The sequence below is a fragment of the Lolium perenne genome, chromosome 2 (assembly GCF_019359855.2).
Source record: "Lolium perenne isolate Kyuss_39 chromosome 2, Kyuss_2.0, whole genome shotgun sequence".
NCBI lineage: Eukaryota > Viridiplantae > Streptophyta > Magnoliopsida > Poales > Poaceae > Lolium > Lolium perenne.
The window spans coordinates 293,292,516-293,309,045 of NC_067245.2; the positions used below are offsets into that span (position 1 = coordinate 293,292,516).

The 16,530-nt window shown below is 44.3% G+C and overlaps 1 protein-coding gene across 1 annotated transcript; it reads left to right on the forward strand.

Annotated features, from left to right (window-relative positions):
- The first annotated feature begins 1,653 nt into the window (after nt 1-1,653).
- Nucleotides 1,654-7,167, forward strand: LOC139830085 (9-beta-pimara-7,15-diene synthase, chloroplastic-like). Its single transcript, XM_071825715.1, has 11 exons — nt 1,654-2,022; nt 4,423-4,472; nt 4,580-4,856; nt 4,987-5,167; nt 5,522-5,739; nt 5,821-5,941; nt 6,012-6,109; nt 6,191-6,405; nt 6,502-6,614; nt 6,953-7,048; nt 7,122-7,167. Exons 1-11 carry the CDS (start codon nt 1,740-1,742, stop codon nt 7,165-7,167), a joined length of 1,698 nt encoding a protein of 565 aa, XP_071681816.1. The 5' UTR covers nt 1,654-1,739.
- The last annotated feature ends 9,363 nt before the right edge of the window (nt 7,168-16,530 follow it).

Sequence of the window (16,530 nt, forward strand, 5' to 3'; positions counted from 1 at the left end):
TTCTTGGCTTTGTAATTAGTTTAAGTAAGCATATTTCCAATTGATCGGAGTATCCAATCAGTACTCACGTGGCAGTGACATATGAAGATGTCAAAAAACATATTCTTGGCAGAGGTGATGAGTACATGTGTGCCACACCTTGGCACACCTTGCTTGAGGTAACTGAAGAGTCTGCTTATCCGGTACCATATGCTGAATCATCTGTATTTTTACTTTGGAATCCACATTGAGCTGGTTACAGTGGAGTTCTAGCTATACTTTATACTGTTTAACTTGGCAGAGGTGATGAGTACATGTGTGGCACACCTTGGCACACCTTGCTTGAGGTAACTGAAGAGTCTGCTTATCCGGTACCATATGCTGAATCATCTGTATGTTTACTTTGGAATCCACATTGAGCTGGTTACAGTGGAGTTCTAGCTATACTTTATACTGTTTAACTCACGTGTATACACTGCTACGAGCAATAACCTTACATGCACATCCTATGGGGCTCCTGGCTCTCGTCCGCCGAAGCAGCAGCAACGGCGCCATGAGACTGCTGACTGTCCTCCACCACCTGATGTGCAGCCCGCTGACGGCATGGCCAACTTTGAGCGTCGGACTTCTCTCTCCTCCGGTTGCAGCGGCAAATATCCGCGAACCGGCGCAGCCCCGGACAGATTAGATTACTCGCGGCTCTTTCTCTCCACCCGTTGCCGCCCGCTGATTTTCTTTCTCGTTTGTTAGTTTCCTTTTATCTCGCGACGTGTTGCCGTGTTGATCGCCACGTTTATTGGTAGTCGTATCGGATCGTGGGGACAAAGGAACCGTTGTTTTTCTTTTTTTGCGGGAGGGCGATGGTTCAGTCGGACGCGTACGCCTACGAACAACGGATGCAAATTTAATAGTAAAGATTGTTTTCGTCCATATTTTATCCAAAATTGAGAAACTTAGCACGCACCATACCAAAAATTCAGCATGTGCAAAAATTCAGTCCCGAGAGACCTCAACTCTCTCAGGCAAAATGATTACATAATAACACTGGATATATTATGATAGAATGGCAAAAGTGATTACCCGGCTAATGGAGCAGTGATGTTTATGAGGATTTGATAGGTCAAATGGGGTCTTTCCGAGAATAGGGTCAGTCATAGTTGAAAGAATGATAAAGAATGGTATTTCCGTTTACTTGTTGCTGAAGATCTTTCGTTTTCTCTATGATGTCCAACATTCTTTTGCCCATTTTTCTTAGCTTTCTAATCTTCAGAATTCCAAGGAAAAAGTGCCTGCGTGTTGAAAGTCATGTAGATCAAGTAGCTGCTGCCTTGAAAACACCCGGTCACAAGCATATGTATTGGCGGATTGACCCCACCACGATAATCTTTTACATAAAATGCTTACGGACTCACAAAGCAGCAGCAGAAATCAAAAATCTGGTCCGATTTTTCAGGAGGGGATCAAACTCCAGCCAACCAAAGCAACCCACGTCTGTCCGTAATCCTTCCGTAACCAAATTCGTCCGTACGTCTAGGATTATCGCCACGATATAGGTGGCCGCATTCTCGATTTTCTTCGAAGACGCATGGCCACAAGCATTGACCCAATCACGACTTCACGAGCTACATCGAACCCGGCGGCTGGCTCGGTCAGCAATCTCGACATATGGGCAAGCGTGCTGATATATAAACATGCAGACGCCTCAACCTTGATTTTCCACCGCTCTCAGTTCCGGTGATCGATCCTCTCCCTCACTTACAATGTTGTCCAACTCGATCCCGAGAGTAGCAGGGGGTGCCTCTTCCGTCCTCCCGGCACATCGCCGGCAGGCGGCTAGCGGCCACGCGCTCCCTGCTGCGGCTTCGGCGCCGTCCCTGTCAAAGTTTCGTCAGCGACGAACGAGCCATCTCTGCCTCGCCTCCGCCCGTGCTGAAGAGCACGGTTCCTCCCACGGAGAACTGTTCGCTCGCGGCCGTCATGGCGCTCCTCACCTCTACCCGATATGCGCGAGGAGGACAAGGACGATGATCTCATCCTGTTTAGGTAAATGACCTCTGGCTTGCTAGATTAGAACATTTTTTTTCTAGAGTTATGTGTTTGTCAGTAATCAGTCGCTATCAGAGCTGGCGTCCAGTACTATTGCCGGAAATATCGCCCGATGTCTTTCATAATGAAGCTAGCTTAATGTTGCGCGTCATATATCACACTCCAATTTGTACACAAATTAGACTTTACACCTCAAATAGCACACACTATGAAGATGTGCAGCAGTCAACTAAAACTCAGAAACCTCGGCTCCAACCGTCCACCCCAAAAGATGAAGCTTTCGTGGTACAAAAAAAAAAGGATGAACCTTTCATAGTACTTTCCTGATTTTCTTGTGTAGTAAACCCTATGTTTTTTTTAAAAAAAACATCCAATGTAGAATGTCAATTTCTTTGGGCACACCCCAACGTCCACCCCGAATGATCAGCTTTCACGGTTTTAGAATATATTATGAAGATTTCATAGTCTCTTCCTATTTTGTTGTGCGTAAAATAAGCCCTAGCCTAAGATTTATCACATTATGTCCAATGTAAAATTGGTTTTTTTTTGGCACAACCAACTCTATTTTTGTTTGCAAACCAAAAGCATTAGCTTCTACTCATACTGATATATTAGTATTACAGCACGTAGGGCTGACAAGGCACTTACATTCGCTAACTTGTAGATGGATGAGACACAGTTTGTGCGGCGCTTATAGGCTTCTAGGGAAAAAAACATCACGGAAAGTATTTTCGGGGAACTATCGCTAGCTCGACACTTAGCTACCCATGTTGTTAGGCAACAGTTATGGCTTGCACAGGGATATACAAATTTAAGTCGTGTGGCAGGTATTCCTTTCATGGCACACATGTTAATGAGAACACATATGTTTGTTTCATACTGTTAAAAACAAAAACAAAATACAATTTCATTTATATCTATTTTTCATGTGGTTCATTTCTTACATGACACCATTTCTTAATGGCATCCGTTTCATACATCTCATTTTGCATCTAAACTTTGAAAAAAAAATTTACACCATAGTCAGTAGACCCTAGATCTACCAAACTAACTACAAAGAGAAGTTTTGTGGTCAAGGAAGATCATCTTTGTTGTTTAGGAAATTCTTCCTTTGTCTCCTAGATTTCTTCGAGCAACTCATTGTTCTGCATTTCATCCTCCTGCATCATAGCTAGACCTGCATGCCGTCATCCTATCAGTGGATCTGAGAAGGGAGATGTAGGCTATTAGAGTAGAGAAAAATCATTAACTTGGAGAAAGCAGCAAGAACAGACTTGTGGGACAGGAATGCTAACAAAGGATTCTGGGTTGCTTATGTTGGGGGGAAGACACGACACTGAGACACCATGGACATCCTTGATGCCTTCACCTTGAACACCATCTTCATGAGGAGGCTGGTCGAAGTGCGGCTATCTAGGGTTTATAGTTGGGCGTAGAAAGTAGGGAGTTTATCAGTGATGGATTACAAAGAGCGCCATATGGAGTGGGAAGTGAGGTGTCAATATTGCTTCAGGGGGGCAGATTGGGGGAGTGATGAGTGTTGTGAGGTTCCTGTATTATATAGAATTGGGCAGTGGGCATGACAAGTCTATCGCATGGTCCCTGATGATATCGGGAAGTGTAGCTATTGGATGTAAGGTCTATGCACATATCAGGTACTCTTAGCTGATGGGCCAAGGAGTACAGGGCTGCATTGTCGTTGAGACGGGGAAATTGAGCTACATCTTTGGTTCCCAAAGTAGTCGATCTAAAATGATGCGCCTGCACTCCTGTATCTAGGATAGGGGGTGGTCCGTGTGTTCTTCTGCAGCAATGGTGGTCAGTAGCAGGCGGCAACGGGGTTCACCTAGATCCTATGGACTCAAATGTCGTTTTTGCTTTCCGTCATGTTCCTTTTGTTATTGTGGCAACACCTCTCTTTCCAAATTGTACTAATGTGTGCGTTGTAAACATATGCTTATTTAATTAATGTGCAATAATCTTCTAAAAAACCGTAAGCGCAAAAAAAGGTACAGTTATCTCTCCTCTAGTTTTCTCCCATTACGATGCCATGGCAGCTGTGAGCTGCTCAAGAACCAATGACGTGGGTGCTCCTTGACAATGGTGGATTCAGTGAGGTGAGTATGATGGCACGCCACCTAGCAGAATGGAGGGAGTTAGTGAACATGTAGTGTGGGAAGGAGGTATGTGGCGGTGGACAAAGGATCGATGTGGTACAGGCCAGAAAGAAGAGTTGTAACAATAGCTTCCACCGTGCGTCAAGGGCTTAAGTAGCACACACCGAGAATATGTGGTATTTGGTTTTGTAATTGCGGGTTATTTACTAGTAATACATGTATGTATGAGAGCAACGTTATCTAATTGATGCTAACATTAAAATATTCTTTCATCAAACAGCATATACTGAGAAGATTTTGGTAGAAGAAAATGTGAGCATGCAAAAGAAGGTATGACCCAACACTTATGACTCTTGTTTCGGCTAGATGTTTTGAGCTAGTCTCATGGAATTATTGGCGCAACTAAATACAATGATCAAATGTTGCATATAATCTAGGAAAGGGTGGCTAGAATAAAGAAAGAGCTCCAAGAGCCTCAATGGTTACCATCCCCATACGACACAGCATGGGTGGCAATGGTGCCCTCGCAAGGTATCCCTCAGGCTCCATGCTTCCCTCAGTGTGTTGAATGGATATTGCAAAACCAACAGGATAATGGATCTTGGGGTATCAGAAAATATGACTCGTCAAACGACAAGTGTAGTCTCTTATCCACATTGGCATGCATTCTTGCACTTAAGAAATGGAATGTTGGTCCCGAGCACATCAGCAGAGGTATGAAACATTGAAACATCATTAATTTATTTTTGTTGTTTTAAGGTCTCTACTTTAGACGGCCTATAAGTTGTAACTGAGATAAAATGATGTACATTCACATGACTCCTTTTTTTTCCTTGGGTGGCAGGACTACATTTTATTGGCAGAAATTTCTCGATTGTTATGGATGAGCAGATTGATGCTCCTGTAGGCTTTAATGTTACTTTTACTGGTATGATTACCCTAGCCAATTCCATGGGTTTGGAATTTCCCGTGAAACAAACTTATGTTGATGACATTCTTCACATCCGGCAGATGGAATTGAAAAGGTTTGCTGAGTGACCTTTATACAAAAATTATGTATATATGCATTTTGTTTAACTGGTTGTTAGTATGCATATGTGTGGATATGAATTGAAACTCACTAGCTGATTTTTTTATCTCACTTTCTTTTATGAAAAATATTGTTTGTATTTTTTTCTATTTTATTTAGATTTTCCGACAAACCATAATTTTGAAATGGAAAATGGGGAACAATGATATTTATCTTGTATATGTCAAAAGTAGCAATCATAACTTCAGTCTCATATGTAGCAATCATAACTTCAGTCTCATATGTAGCAATCATAATTTCAGTCTCATGTGAGTAACAAATTGAAAATTATTATGTGTGTCACATACAGATTTGCTGAGGATACATCTTATGGTAGAGAAGAATACATGGCTTATGTTGCTGAAGGGTTAGGAGACATGTTGGATTGGAATGAAGTCATGAAATTTCAGAGGAAGAATGGATCATTGTTCAACTCTCCTTCCGCTACTGCAGCTGCATTAATATACAATCATGATGATAAAGCCCTCCAATATCTAAATTTGCTAGTTAGTAAATTTGGTAGTTCAGGTGAGTTTGTGTGCCTTACACCATGATGAATTTGCAACCTGTATACTGTTGCTAAATATCGTCCTAAATCAACATTTGCAGTACCAACAGTGTTCCCAATAAATATATACTGCCAGCTTTCGATGGTGGATTCGCTTGAAAAGACTGGAATATCTCATCATTTTTCAACCGAAATAAAGAGTATCCTCGACATGACACATAGGTAATGACCGAGAGAAAAGTTAATGTATGTATATTTATAGACCTGTTAATTTACTATATCCATTTTGTAGTTTCTGGTTACAGAGAGATGAGGAAATCATGTTGGATGTAGCAACATGTGCAATGGCATTTCGTATTTTAAGGATGAATGGATATGATGTTTCCTCAGGTATTTCCTTCGGGTAGAATACTTGTGTTGCAACTTTTATCTTCATTGTTGATTTAACTCACAAGTTCCAATTTTACGCAGATGAACTATCCCATCTTGCTGAAGCCTCTGCTTTCCGTAGTTCACTTCAAGGGTATCTGAATGATACAAAATCTTTACTAGAACTACAGAAGGCTTCAACAGTTAGTGTTTCAAAAAATGAAACGATCCTTGATAACATAGGCTATTGGTCAAGCAACTTCTTAAAGGAAAAGATGAGTTCTAATGATGTGGATATAGTTCCGGTCTTCACAGAGGTGCTTGGATGCAAAAAAATATAATTCAAAAATTATTGATCCTAGATTTGATTAAGGGTTTGGTTTACACTTAATTATATGCGTCTGTTATTTCAGGTGGAGTATGCTGTCAAGTTTCCATTTTATGCCACAATGGAACGTCTAGACCACAGGAGGAGTATTGAACATTTTGATGCTCAGGGTTATCAGATGTTCAAGACATCGTACTTGTAAGATTCTCATCCCCAAAAGTAGTTTGCATATAATTAAATTAATAACTCAAGCCACAAACTCCTACGATCGATGTTCATAATTTCCAAAAAAATAACTTCAACTAATTTTATTGTATCCAAATACTCCTGAGTCATCTCTTTGCTGTTCCCACAAAGAAGAAAGAAGCAATAATTGGGGTGATATAATTCAAACCTATGATTGAGCATGTACTTTTTTAGAGTCCATTTATTTTCAATTATCCGGTAAAAACATTCTTCTAAAAATGTCAAACCCACAACATTTATAATAGTCTCAATTGATTTTTTTGTCTAATAACAAGTTTTTACTGCATCAGGCCATGCCTTGCTAACAAAGACCATCTTGCTTTGGCTGTTGAAGATTTCACCTTCTCTCAGTTTGCTTACCAGGCTGAACTTGCGCATGTTGAAAGGTAAATTGTGTATTATGTTATCAACTTATGTCATCAACTCCCTTTCTTATAGGTTTGGATTTTTTTTCAACAGTTGGGTGAAAGAGAACAGGATAGACTGTCAACACCCGGATTTTTAAGTCCGAATGCCTATTATGTCATACATCGCAATCCCAGGAATATTGTTGTTGCGAGGCATAATAGTTAAGTATCACAGTCATCATTCATTACAAACCATAAGTCTTACAAATTGGAATCACATGATCCATATTACACGAATAGTTGATCTATTGATCAACGAACAAACACAAGTTCATTGTTCAACATAGCGGAAGCGTAAGATACAAGGACTCTTTAGTCCACAGGCCAACGCTTGACGTCGGAAGGCGCTTAGTTGTCGTAGGCGTCCTGCTGGTCATCTCCTTGGTCGTCTTCATACTCTGGCCATTTGAATAGCCAGGGACAAAGCCGTGAGTACGTTGAGTACTCGCAAACTAATACTAATGTAAGTGCTAGACATTCTAGTATGGTTTACTAAGCTCTAGTTTATTTGCATAAAGCTAGTTTTAGTTCACAAAGTTTGAGAAAAGCTTATTCAAGTGCTAACTAACTCAAGTGGGAACATTAGTGTCATTCCCACCATTCAAGTGGTGATTTCAATTTAATCCACCACAAGTCATTTCACCATCATCCTTTTCAACATCATTTTCAAAGATATGACATCGGAAACTGTATGGCCTTTCCAACCGTCCGTAACCGTGGACGCGGCTATTCGAATAGGTGTACACTCTGCAGAGGTTGCACACTTGTGCCACAATATTTGATTACATCCGTCGGGATTTCCCCGAATCATCGTAATACAGTACGCGGATCATCAACCATAACCTTTCACTTACAAATCCTAGTATGAGCACCTCTCCCCATGAGCTTGGCCTCCCAGTGAAGACAGATAACAACTCCGGGAACTGCACAGGGCTTGGGCCGGACATTCACCTCATTTCGCATCATATCATATCGTTTCTTTTGTTGTAGAGGCAGCTTTCGGCATAACCCCGATGACGCTTGTTTAGAGGGAACCCATACTAAGACGCATAAACTTTCAGTTAAGCACTACCCATAATCAGGTATTGTGGGGGTACTTAATAATTGGAAAGGTATCGCATTCAAACCAACATCATTGTTTATCAAAAAATCACCATCTTCTCTTGGTCATATTCACCTTCAAAAAATCATTCAATGGAATGCATCTTCATTCCAAGGTTTCAAAAATCCTTCAAATTCACAATGTTCCCATCTAGAGTAGTCAAGTTTTAATTCATTAGCACTAGCTCTAATTCATGAGGGGTGCTAACTTGCTTTGCTTGGAGAAGACTAACTCACTACTCTAGTAACAACTTGTACTTTGACCAAAGTTAACTATAAAAGTAACTCATTTAGAAAACAAGTACAAACTTGTAAAGTAAAAACTTGGGATGGGTTCAAATAAGAAAAGGTAAGAAACATGGTGCCTTGCCCCAAGGGGCTTTGCACTTTGCAAGAATATTAGCTTGCCTTGGTAGTTCTCAAACTGTTCCTCCTCCTCCTCTTGGTAGCAACCTTCTTCTTCGGCGTACTCTCCGGTGCTACCGTCTAAAGTTAAATACGAGTATAATTACTCACTAATTCAATGGCTATTCCATACATCAATATAACACACAAACTAGTCTATGCACACAAGTAAATAAACTAGGGTGCATGGGTTGTGGGGTTTAAATAGAATTCACTTCTTTGTATTTCATATGTAAATGATAGTTTCCATAGGGTTCTTGAGAAATAATTTCCTCTCATTGAAATCTTCTTAAGATTTAATTTCTCCAACAATCATGTATGAACTCATCTTGACCTAAGTCAAATGTTCATCATCATCATTAGGGAAAATGATTTAAATGAGGTGGATCACCTCATACCATTTAAATAACACTACATTTGATTTAAATCTCAAGTAATTCATATAAGAGAGTTTGGGACCAGGGGTCCAAACATCTCATGAATTCATGTGAGACAAGTTTAAATGAAGTATAAGACTTCACACACTTTAACTTTAATAGTTTTGGACAATATCAACTAGTTAAACTAGTCAAAATATCCATTAATTAAACTAGGGCATGATCATGCAAAATGACCACACCATTTTATTGCATAAACAATTAGTGTAAGTCAAATGTGAGCTATTAGAGCTGGAACTAACTTAATATCTATTTTGGTTGATTTTTAAGAATTATTTGAATAGGGAAAAGTCCCTGTCTTGTTATTTTTGTCACATTAATTCTACAAGGAATCTGGCCATGGGGCCAGTGGCATGTTGTAGAGAATTTCAGTGGCTTTCTAACAACATAAAATTCACTAAATTTGGTTTAGCCAATTTGAAATGGTTGAATTTCAAAGTTTGGGCAGTATTGAAATTCATTTGAATTAATTAAACTCAGTTTGAACTAAAAGGGCCGGCGGGAAACTAACTGGGCCGAAACGGTTTGAAAAAGGAAGAAACGGCCCAGCAACGCATCCAGTGCGCGTGGGCCTGCTGACAGGGTGGGGGCCACCCGTCAGTCTCTCTTAAAACCCGAAACGGTAAGTTTCAACGTGGGACGTAGGATTAGATCGGGATCGGACGGCGCTGGTGCGTCGTCTTCTCCGGCGAGAGGCAGAGAGGTTGGCGGCGAGGGTAGGGGGTCGGAGAGCTCACCGCGGCTCCAGCTAGGGTTGGCAGTGTGCGCGGTGAAGGTGTAGACGACGGCGAGTCGACTGGTACCGGCGGCAACTCCTGGATCGGCTTCAATCGGCGGCGAGCTTCCGCGGCGTCCGTCGGCAGTGAGGTGGCGATTGGGTGGCTACGGCGGCGAATGTTGATGGTGGAGTGGCTCAGGCGGTCGAGTGAGATGAGGGGAGTGTGCTGGTGTGCTCAATTCGACGAGTGACCGTGAGGGCTGCGGCGAGGTCGACATGCTCGCGGCGATTCCGGCGAGTGGTTGGGCTAGGCGAGGGCGCTGTCGGGTTCTCCTCTTCCAGGCGAAGCTATGGGTGGTGTTGGCTTGGTCGGGGGACGTCTGGTTTGGTCGCATTTCTTCCACGACGGCCGCGGCGCGTACGGGAACAAGTCATCGTCTCCGGCGCCGGCGGTCACGGGTTGGGGCTGGGCGCGTGTCTGGCGCGGCTGAGGTGTCACGGCGGTGTGCTTGGCGAAGACAGGGGGTCCAGGGTGTGAGCGGAGTGGCTGCGCGGCGCGTGGCCAGTGCGCGTCCATGGCGCGCATGGTTGCGACGCGAGCGGCATCCAGGGCAGGTTTGGGCACGCGTCGTCCGGGCGTTGTCGAGCTCCTCCTCGACCAGGGCGGTGCTAGGCGGCACTAGGGAGGTGCGGTGGCGATCAAGGGCACGGTGGCCAGGGCGGAGAGTGAAGGAGGAGAGGGGGAGGTGGTCGGGCTCGGGACATGGCCGGCATGGCCATGCCCTAGTTGCTCTCCTCCTCTCCTTAGCCTTACTATACACCAATTAGGGTTTAAGGGGACCAGGGAACCAAATGGGGCAGGTTAGGGTAGATGGGGTGGAGTAGATTCACTATTTGCAAATAGTGCAAATAGTGCCATATTTGGAAAATTGCAAATTTGTCCAAATTTGAATTAATTCAAAAGGTGCAAGTTTTTGAAATGTGAGTGTTGAGATAAGTTGTATTTGACCAGAGATGAGTAGAGGTGGTGGTGGAAAAAGTAGAATTCAAGAATTGCAAAAATTGACAAGTGTGAGATTGTTCCACTTGTTAAAATGTTGCAACTTTGGATGAGCATAGCTAATGATCAAAGATGAATTTGGCATGGTGATCTTCATCAAAGTTGTTCACCTTGATGTTGACTTTGAAATGGTGCAAAGAGTTAGCAAGAATTGGTTTGGGAAAATTGAATTGCAGGGGCTCAAAGTGGTGATCAGACTATAAATTTCAGTTTTGACCATTATCATATGTGAGTGGGAAATGTGTTTGAATTTCATTTGAACTGTGAAATTTTGATTCCAAAAGTTGTAATAAGTGTTTAATAACATTATCCAACTAATGGTGAAGACCAAATAGGTCTAGGGTCAAGATTTACAAAAATGCCATAGGGCATATGTGGGGGTTTTTAGGGTTTTGCATTTTATTGTATTTTCTTCCTCTTTGATTTATTTGGTTGGTGATCTTCATATGATCACACTAGGGTTTTAGAGTATAGCAAATACAAGTAGAAGCAATCATCATGGCATATCACTCAAATGCACAAGTCCTATGCAGGGTACTATATGCAAAAAAAAGAAAAGTTTTTGTTGGTTTGAAATTTTGCTTTCTGGAATTCTCTAACTTTCTTTTTATTGAAATTTGGGGTGTTACAAACCCTTCCCCCTTACAAAAGATCTCGTCCCGAGATCGAAAAGAAAGTTAGGTACTAAAGAGATCTGGGTAATCCTTCTTCATGAAGTCTCCGCGTTCCCATGTGGCTTCATCCTCCGTATGATTGCTCCATTGGATCTTCAGAAACTTGATGCTTCGGGTGCGGGTGGTTCGGTAAGCTTCTTCCAGGATGCGAATCGGCACTTCGCGGTAAGTCAGGTCCTTGTTGATATCCACCGATCTGTGATCGATGTTCCTGAACACTTCGGTCTTCTCAGGGACTTGAAGGCACTTACGGAGAAGTGAGATGTGAAACACGTCGTGCACAGCCGACATTTCTTCAGGCAACTCCAGTTGATAAGATACTTCACCTCGGCGGCTAAGGACTTTGAAAGGTCCGACATAGCGGGGTGCAAGCTTTCCTTTCAGTTGGAATCTTTGCATTCCTTTCAAGGGGGATACTTTGAGATAGACGAAGTCTCCGATCTCAAAGGTCATCTCCCGACGTCTCTTGTCGGCGTAGCTCTTCTGTCTGGATTGCGCCGTCTTGAGGTACTCTCGGATCTTGTGGACTTTCTCTTCGGCTTCATGAAGAACATCTGGGCCGAAAACTTGGCTTTCTCCGACTTCTGACCAGTTCAGGGGGGTACGGCACTTCCTTCCGTACAAGGCTTCAAAGGGGGCCATCTGTAGGCTGGCTTGGTAACTATTGTTGTAAGAGAATTCTGCGTAAGGTAGGCAGTCTTCCCACTTGGATCCGTATTCCAGTACGCATGCTCTAAGCATGTCTTCCAGTATCTGGTTTACTCTCTCAGTCTGTTCGTCGGTCTGAGGGTGATAGGCGGTGCTGAAATTTAGGCGAGTGCCTAGTCCTTCATGCACTTTCTGCCAGAACCTTGAGGTGAACTGTGATCCTCTGTCTGACACTATCGATTTGGGGGTTCCGTGCAGAGCGACTATTCTGGAGATGTAAAGTTCAGCTAACTTGGGGCCTTGATAGGTGGTTTTGACGGCGATGAAATGGGCGACTTTGGTCAATCTATCGACCACTACCCATATTGAATCATTGCCTTTGCTGGATTTGGGCAGTCCGGTGATAAAGTCCATTCCTACGGAGTCCCATTTCCATTCCGGAATCTGGAGGGGTTGTAACAGTCCGGCGGGTCGTTGATGTTCTGCCTTGACTCTCTGACAGATGTCACATTTAGCGATATAGCTACCGATCTCTCTCTTCATTCCGTGCCACCAAAATTGTTCTTTCAGGTCCTGGTACATCTTAGTACCTCCGGGGTGGATGGAATAAAGGGTGTCATGGGCTTCTTGCAGGATTACTTGTTTCAAGTCAGAGTCCGATGGTACGCAGAGACGTTCTTTGTACCAAAGCACTCCGGCTTCGTCTACGGTGAATCCGGGGGCTTTTCCTGCGGCTATCTGTTTCTTGATTCCGTCAATGCTAGCGTTGTCTTTCTGGGCTTCCTTGATCTGACCAACCAAGGTGGGTTGCAGTTCTATGCTGGCTAGGAATCCTTCACTAACAAGTTCAAGTCTGAACTGTTCAAACTCTTGGTGCAAGCTGGGCTGTTCGGTTGCGAGCATGGAGTTCAACTGGCACGGCAGTCGACTCAAAGCATCCGCTACCACATTGGCCTTGCCGGGGTGGTAGTGAATCTCCATGTCGTAATCCTTGATCAATTCGATCCATCGGCGTTGTCTCATGTTTAGCTCTTTCTGGGTGAATATATATTTGAGGCTTTTGTGGTCGGAGTAGATCTCGCATCGATTACCCATGAGGTAATGACGCCAAACTTTCAGGGCTAAGACCACGGCTGCAAGTTCGAGGTCGTGGGTTGGGTAGTTCTGTTCATGTTGCTTGAGTTGTCTTGAAAGGTAGGATACAACCTTGCCTTCTTGCATAAGCACGCATCCAAGTCCAGTCTTGGAGGCGTCGCAATATACGTCAAAGGGCTTTGCGATATCTGGCATGATCAGGATTGGGGCTGTTGTCAGTCTACTCCTGAGCTGTTGAAAGCTCTCTTCGCATTTGTCGGTCCATTCAAACTTTCTGTCCTTTTTCAGCAGTTGGGTCATTGGTCGAGCGATGCTTGAAAAGCCTTCTACAAATCTGCGGTAGTATCCGGCTAATCCAAGAAAAGCGCGGACCTCGGTTTGTGTGGTTGGGGCTTTCCATTCCATAACAGTTTTGATTTTGGCGGGATCTACGGCAATTCCTCCTGCAGACAAGATGTGTCCGAGGAATCCAACTTCTTCCAGCCAAAACTCGCACTTGCTAAACTTGGCATACAACTTGTGTTGTCTAAGGGTTTCTAGGACAATCTCCAAATGCTGTTCATGTTCCTCTTCGGACTTGGAGTAGACGAGGATGTCGTCGATGAACACAACGACAAACTTGTCCAAGAAGTTCATGAAGATCTTATTCATGAGATTCATGAAATAAGCGGGGGCATTGGTCAGTCCAAACGACATGACGTTGTACTCATACAACCCATATCTGGTGGTAAAGGCAGTTTTTGGAATATCGGTGGCTCGAATCTTCAGTTGGTGGTATCCAGTTCTAAGATCAATCTTGGAGAAAACTCGGGATCCGGTGAGTTGGTCGAACAAGTCTTCGATCTTGGGTAGGGGGTATTTGTTTTTGATGGTGACATCGTTAAGCTTACGATAGTCCGTGCATAAACGATTTGCACCATCTTTCTTGTCGACAAATAAGACGGGGGATCTCCATGGGGATGCACTTGGTCTAATCAAACCCTTGGCTAACATGTCATCTATTTGCTTCTTCAGTTCCACAAGCTCGGTTGCGTTCATGCTGTAGGCTCTCTGGGCGATGGGTCCAGTTCCGGGGATTAACTCGATGATAAACTCGATATCCCGATCCGGGGGCATACCGGGTAGATCATCCGGAAACACATCAGGGTAGAGACAAACGACCCTGATTTGATCCAGAGTTGGCTTGGATACACTTTGGTTGCAGGTAAATTTTCTGGGTAGTTTTTCAGAGACGTGCTCAACTACGATACCGGTGCTGCTAGTCATGGTTATGGCTTTCTTGGCACAGTCTATCAATCCATTGTGCTTGGACATCCAGTCCATTCCTAGGACAACTTCCAAACCTTTGGTTCCAAGTATGATTAGATTTGCAAAGAAATCTACATCATGGATTTTGATTGGCACATTTTTACAAAATTTTCTGGCTTTGGTGGTTGATCCGGGGATTTGGACTATCATAACATGCTTCAAACTGAGGGGTTGAATTTTACTTGTTGATGCAAAGTCTTTGGTGACAAAAGAATGAGATGCTCCGGAATCAAACAACACTCTAGCAGGGATGTGGTTGACAGAAAACATACCCAGCACAACATCTGGTGCTTCCTGGGCTTCTTCGGCGTTCATGTGGTAGAGGCGGCCGTTGCGGTTGTTGGGGTTGTTGGGGGCGAACTTCTTGCCGGTGGAGACACGGCGTTGCTGCTGAGCAGGTGCAGCGGTGTTGCCGGCGAGCTTGGCGAGACGCTTGGGACACTCGTTGGAGTAGTGCCCCACTACACCACACTCATAACAAGTGATAGTGCTCTTGTCCTGCTTGTTCGCAACGGGAACAGCATTGCTCCCGGTCCTGGGAGTGGTGTTGGTGTTGGTGTTGTTGTTGTTAGGGGCTCGGGGTCGAGCGCGGTTGTAGTTGTTGTTGTTGTAGTTGTTGTTGTAGCCTCCTGGCTTGGAGTTTCCTCCGCTCCGGTTCTGATAACCGGGGCGAGAGTTCTGCAGCTGGGGTTTGTTGTTTCTCGGAGTGAAACCTCCGCTTGAGCTAGGGCGAAACTTTTGGGGGTGGCTTGATCCACTCTGATTGGCCATGCGGCGCTTGCGGTTCTCATTAGCTTGGTTTAACTTGCCCTCCATCTGGATGGCGGAGTCAACAAGGGCTTCGAGGTCGGCGAAGGGGATGTTGACGAGGACAGTCTGCATCTCATCATGCAGTCCGTTCAGGAATCTCTCCTTTCTCTTCTCAACGGTGTCGGTCTCATCAGGGGCATACCTCGACAAAGTGAGAAACTTGTCGCGGTATTCAACCACCGTCATGCGACCTTGTTTCAGCTCACGGAATTCATCCCTCATCTTCTTGATAAGACCCGGGGGTACATGGTACTTGCTGAACTTGAGTTTGAAATCCTCCCAAGTCATGAATTGACCTCCGTTCATGGCACGGGTGCTTGTCCACCAAGCGCGAGCTAGTCCAGCGAGATAGTGAGTGGCGAACAACACCTTCTCGTTGGCTTCCACTCCAGCTACCTCCAGATTGTTCTCCATAGTCTGGAGCCAATCGTCGGCGTCGAGGGGCTCCTCGGTCTTGCTAAACACCGGAGGGTTGGTGTTTTGGAAGTTCTTGAGCTTGGATCCGGGGTGGTCATGATTTCCATGGCCTTGGTTGGCGATGTTCTGCAAGGCGATGAGGTTGGCTTGGCGTTCGGCTCTTTCGGTTTCCCGGTCTGCAAGCATGGTTTGCAGAAGTTGCAGCATCGCGTCGTTGGTGCGATTCGGAGGGGCCATCTGGAGATGTAGAAGATTATGAGATAAGAGGGAACATTCTATGGTTCATTTTGGTTAAGTTTGAAAAGCATTTGAAAACTTGTAATCTTTTTATGACAAACATAACATTCATTCATTCATGCAACACATAGTACAAACTACACACATACTCCAATGGTTTTAAGAACCATTCTCATGCTACGATACAAGGGACGGGATACAACTCACACCTACTATAAGTGGAACTAGTGCAACTACTCCTCATCATCGACATCGATCGGGACGTAGTCGTCGGGTCCTGCCTCCAGGAACTCGTAGTCCTCCTCCTCGGTGTTCTCGTCCTCCTCAAAGTCGTTGTCGTCGCTCAGGAAGGCGTCTCCTCCCTGAATGTCGATGCCTCCATCGTCATCCTCCAGCTGACGAATCTGATCCTCCTGGGCCTTGACAGTGGCCTCAAGTGACGCGATCCGGGCGCGAAGGCGACGAATCGTAGCGTCCTTCTTGGCACGCTGCTGGCGAAGGCTCTTGCGGTCGTTGTTGAGTAGCTTGATCGCCTCACCCTGCTCAGTGAT